This window comes from Equus przewalskii, chromosome 14, assembly GCF_037783145.1.
Source record: "Equus przewalskii isolate Varuska chromosome 14, EquPr2, whole genome shotgun sequence".
Taxonomy (NCBI): Eukaryota; Metazoa; Chordata; class Mammalia; order Perissodactyla; family Equidae; genus Equus; species Equus przewalskii.
In genome coordinates, this window is record NC_091844.1 from 51,954,817 (window position 1) to 51,960,178 (window position 5,362).

The 5,362-nt window shown below is 49.0% G+C and overlaps 1 protein-coding gene across 1 annotated transcript; it reads right to left on the reverse strand.

The window, feature by feature from the left end:
• Positions 1-215: 215 nt before the first annotated feature.
• TMEM247 (transmembrane protein 247) lies at positions 216-5,074 on the reverse strand. The gene is made up of 3 exons (XM_070571906.1): positions 4,751-5,074; positions 3,690-4,022; positions 216-626 (listed from the first exon to the last, which is right to left on the reverse strand). Exons 1-3 carry the CDS (start codon positions 4,865-4,867, stop codon positions 216-218), a joined length of 861 nt encoding a protein of 286 aa, XP_070428007.1. The 5' UTR covers positions 4,868-5,074.
• Positions 5,075-5,362: the final 288 nt, after the last annotated feature.

Consider the following 5,362-nt stretch of genomic DNA (forward strand, 5'->3'; position numbering starts at 1 on the left):
TTGGGACATGGATATCTTTCGGGGGGCCTATCCCCACGCCTCCCACTGTTCCCTGCCTCAGAGAAGATCTATGAAAGTGAGTACACGTGGTAGATCCCAAGCCAGCCTAGTCATGGTGTGATTTCAGTGCTTCTAGAAAGGCTTCCTAAACCCCTTCTCCTACAGATACCTCCCTAACCTGCTAACTTCTGATCCTCTCAGGGGAGAAAGTATCTTCATCCACAGTGAGAATGCAGCTCCGTACAAGGTTTCTTCACAATAAGGTGTAAATGGTTGACAGCAGAACCTTTCCTAAGAGCAGGTTCTGATGAGCGGGAGGCACATGTGAGGGAAGGAGGTGCCAGGAGAGAGTAGGCAGGGAGTCTGGGGCTGACTTGGATCATGTCCCAATAACTCTCCTGCACAGAGATTCCCAGTGACGGAGAGAGCAAAGGCACTTGGAAGTATGACCATAAAGTTTTAATCAAACAGAGCAAAATGGCTGCGATGCAGAACAGGTAGTGCTTAGAGAAGAGGAAGAAGGTCATCTCCTTGGCGACATAGATGACGTGTATAAAGATGAAGCAGTACAGGAACATGGCAAACTGGTTCTGGGGGAGCAGGAGGTCCTGGAGGCGACCTGAGAACTTTGGGAGAAAGAGGAGAGAGGAGCTGGCAAAACCAGGGCTCAGGCGCCAGACAGACCTGTAGTCAATCCTGCACTTCTCCTTTCCTGAATGTGGCCTTGGGCAGGTTGTCTTCCTCATCCAAGGAAAGGATAATCGTGCCCACCTCACCAGATTATGAGGAAGAGTGAAACAAGAACTGAGAAATTTCTAGCAAGGTCACTGGCTCATAGAGGGAACTCCTGATACCTCTTGAGTCTCCTCGTAGCTCTCCTGACGCAGGCCAGCACCTTCCTTCCTCTGTCGTTCCATACCACCTCTGACTCATACAAGTGGGCAGTTTCCCTTTGACTCTGAGATCCCCAGATCTGGATGCCGGGTTTCGGGAGTGTTCTCTGGATGGTTTTCCCTGACACTCAACCTTGTTTTCTGGACAGTGGCACAATGAGAGGGTGTCCCTTGGGCACAAATGACTGTTTCTGACTCTCTTGTGCTGGCATATGTCACACAGGTCAGTCTGTGGTCCTTCAGCCCAGAGTTTGGTCTCTCCTGGGGACAGGTAGGGAGAGATGGGTTATGAGGCCCCCTAACCCCTCAGAACCTTGGGCGTGGGGGAAAGCAGCCTGAGTTGTCTGCCTGATTCCGCCTGTGTGTCGCTCATTTCCGGAATCTGTATAATTGAGGGCCAACAGACCCCCATTAACTGTAGAAAGCATCAATGTATAAGGAAGGCAAAAACTGATATAATTGTTTTGATCTATAGTTAAGAAGGCATCACCCAGGGTTTGTTCTCTAAAATATCTTTGAAAATCATGCCACCTTTTTTGTAAGCAGACAGATGGCAGGGACTGTGATGCCCTAAACCAGCTAGAAACCCACTCAGAGGTATTTTTCAATACAATGACATCTATCTACCCACCCATTTGCCCAGAAAAAGAGACAGTGGAGAGGGAGCTTAAAAACCAAGTCAGTCCTCCACCTTTCGGCAAATGCACAAAAAGTAAAACAGTTTTGTAAACTACTACCGAAGACGAGGATTTTGGACACATCGTTGCTGAAACAACTACATAAATTGTGGGGGCAACTAAATTAAAACTGAGTGGGGCCACCTCTAATATGAATAGCAAGGAAGGTGGAAGACCAGAGGAAGAAACCCAGCATTCTGGCAGGAGGGGAGAGCTGGGCAGACCTGGTGGTTCTCTGCAGACCCGCTATGGCTCTTTCTGGCACTTTTTTTGCAGTCTGCATGGGTTTTCAGTCTGAAATGCTGATGGGTGGTAATTATGTTTCTGATAACCAAACGTGCATTTGTGAAACCTTTTAGATTTTTCAAAACACTTTCAATGGTCTATCTTTTGAGCAGAAGACAGAGAGTAGATAGGGCTATACACCAAGGGTTCCCAGTTCATCCAGCATGGAGTAAGATTTCCAAACTAAAAAAGGGAAGACAAATATGGTTAGCAGGCAACATAGACCAAAGGCATTGTACCATACCACATCTGCTTTAAATAGTTTCAGGCTCCAACTTGTGACAAATTTTATCCCAGGATACTGAGACTAAAACCACAAGTTTGGAAATGGAATTTATTTATGAGAAGTCAAAAATATCAGGACATGCGCCAGAATCTTAGAGACAGGCAAATATTTTCTAGATTTTTAAAAAGAGAGGAAAAAAGATGGATCCTGGAAATCCCAGTTCAGTAAGCTTGACTTGGTTCAGCAAAATCATTTAGTGTATAATTAAGCAGGTATTTTGTGAGCAAGAAAATAAAATGATAATTATTAAGAAGTCATCATGTTTTCATTGAGAACAAATTGGCAAAACCAACCCCATTTTCTTGAAAAAAAAAATTGACCAGTCAGCTGGGGAAATGCTATGGATAGTATAACATCTTAATTCTGGGAAAGCATTTGACAGTGTGTCTGAGGATGGCGTTTTGGACAAGGTAGGGAAATGAGAGCTGGATAAAATATAACTCAAGGGTGCTGATGAATGGAACATTGCTAACCTGCAGGGAGATCTTTCAGTGTATTTACTTTAGGTCATATCCTCCTCAATAATTATAGCAATGACTTGGATAAAGACAGAAGGCAAGTTTCTCAGAATTGAGGATGACTCAGAGCTGGGAAGCATAGCTAATACATTACATCCAATAAAACTGAGAAGTGATAAATGTGAGTTGTTGCATTTGGGTCAAGAAGTGAATTGCATGAGTACATAAAAATGGTAATAGCTAACATTTATTGAGTGCTTACCTAATGTGCCAGGCTCACTGCTAAGTGCCTTACATGCATTCTCTCATTTACTCCCCACAACGAGCCTATGAGGTACTTACTACCTTATAGATGAGCAAACTGAGGCTCCGGGAGGATTAGTAACTTCCCAAACGTCATCAAATTTATACACGGTAGATTTTAACCCAGGACTGTCTGATTTTAAAGCCCAGACAACACTGCTTTACACAATAATATCTTTCACTATTTACTGCTTAGGATGGTCCACTCACAGTGCTAAACATCTCACATCCCCTTTAATCACAGCAGCCTTTCTTATCGCCATCTAGTACAGATTAGGGGAGAGTGGTCCATTTCTTGTGAAAAGATTTCTCCGTTTAAGTTGACTACAGGGCAGTGTGATCCAACAGAGCAAATGCAGCCTTGATCAGGGGAGGGGATGGTTTCACCCAAACCCACTGGCCAGACTGCAGGGGGGGTTCTGGGTCTAGCCCCGGGCACCACAGTTTAAGAGAATCAGAGAGGAACGGAGAGTGGCCAAAATCCAGTCAAAGGGGAAATGTTGACGACTTTTGCCTGAGAAGCAGAGCCATGGGCAGGCGGGTGGAAAATATGGTCCCAGTGCCCCTCCTGGGGTCAGCTCTCCTTCGAGAGTTGGAGCTCAGTTTAACTCGGAAGCTCTAAAGCAGTGAGCAGCCCATCCCCGGACCCAGGACAAGATGCCTTGGCGAAGAAGGTAAGGTGGGCCCTTCTTCGCTCAGGGGCGGGACCCCTTACTCCCAGCGTCCTCAGCCCTCTGGGCCTGGGGGCCTCTCTCTGCCAGCGCCGCCTCCCTTCCCTGTCACCTACCAGGCGGGGCGTCGCCTGCTGCTGCAGCTGCTCCATCACCTCCTCGTGCTGCCGCTGCCGCTCGTTCTCCTCGTGCAGGTACTTGAGCCGCGTGAGCTCGAACTCCATGCGCGCCTTCTCCAGCTCCATCTCAGCGTTGTTGCGCTCGGGCCCCGGGATCCCCGGGGCGCGGGGCAGCTCTGCGAGTTCGGGGCCATCGCCCGCCTGGCCTTTGGTGGTGGGGCCGGCCTTGGGCGACAGCGACTTAGGGGGCCCTGGGCAGCCGCCGTCCTCACAAGCTTCCTTCTCCTCTAGGTAGTCGTAGGAGGAGTCTGGCTTCGGGGACTCTGCCTCCTGGGGCAGGGAAGCCGGAGTCGGAATCGTGAGGAGTCAGTGTGTGGCTGCCCCCACCCTCACCTCCACCGCACTCCGGCAGCCCCGACCACAGTGGACTGGGGTGTTTGAAAGAGTGTTGTGAATTGTAAAGCTGTAGACTGAGTTCTTACTGGAAATGCACTTAACTCGAGTTATCAGGACCTGAGAGTTAAGAAGGAGAGAGCAAACTGACACCAAGGAATGGCCCTTGAAGTTGCAAGTGGAGGCCCTGGGGAGTCGAGGTGGAAATCCGTCTTCTTGGTGATTTTCAAATCACCACTGGAGCTAATTCTCCCCCACCCCTACCTAACTTTAAGGCCAGTTAGATACCCAGTCCTCTTGGGCCTACAGAGGGAGGAAGAGACCCAGGGTCTGCGTTAAGAGAACCTAAATATATGGGGATGAACAGTAGGGCTATGGGAGGAGTGGGGTCCCATCCTCAGAGGTCCCATCCACAAAGGGCCCCACATAGAGAGGGAGATGGGAGAGATCAAGGCTAGCTTCGAGTGACTTCATGATCTTGTGGAGGGCTACCTGGTCCCTGGTTGCAGCTGGGTGCCAGTTGTAGGGATGGGGTGCATGTCACCTGCTCTTCTTAGCAGCTCTCTGGAAGCTCAAAGCCCTCAGCTCCTATCACATGTCCCCAGAGTACTCTTCCTCCCCCTGCAGGGACAGGCTGGGGCTGTGAGATGAGGCATCCCCCTTACCAAAGAAGGTCTTGACTTCCCTTCAGACATGGGGTCATCAGGCGCCATCTTGGGGAAGGTTGGGCAGTTTTCTCCTGCCCCCCGGGCTTCCATCATCTCCCTGTCCTCTGTGGCCATCCAGAAAACCACGATGCTGCCAAATGGGGCCAAAGGACATCTTTTGAGGCACTAACATTTGGCCTCACCAGATTCCACAGCCCAGCTGCCATCACAATCCCCTGTCCTCATAATAACCCACATTCTACCAGTTGCTAGGGCCCCTTTGGCAGAGGGTGTGACATCTCTGAGGTGCCATTATTAAGAACTGCAGGATGGGCCTTTGCCACCCCTAGAGACTGCTTTGAAAACTAGAATTCCACCACTTGAAATCCAGAATCCCATCATTGGAAATCCACTCCCTTGGGTTCCTCTTTTAAATGCAGACTGTACTGGGTGAGTCACCATTAGCTGCACAAACCCTGCTGGGGGCTGAGTTGTGTCGCCCCTGAGATTCAGATGTTGAAGTCCTAACCCCCAGTACCTTAAGAATGTGAACTTATTTAGAGATAGGGTCTTTACAGAGGTGATTAAGTTAAAATGAGGTCATTAGGGTGGGTCCTAATCCAATAGGAG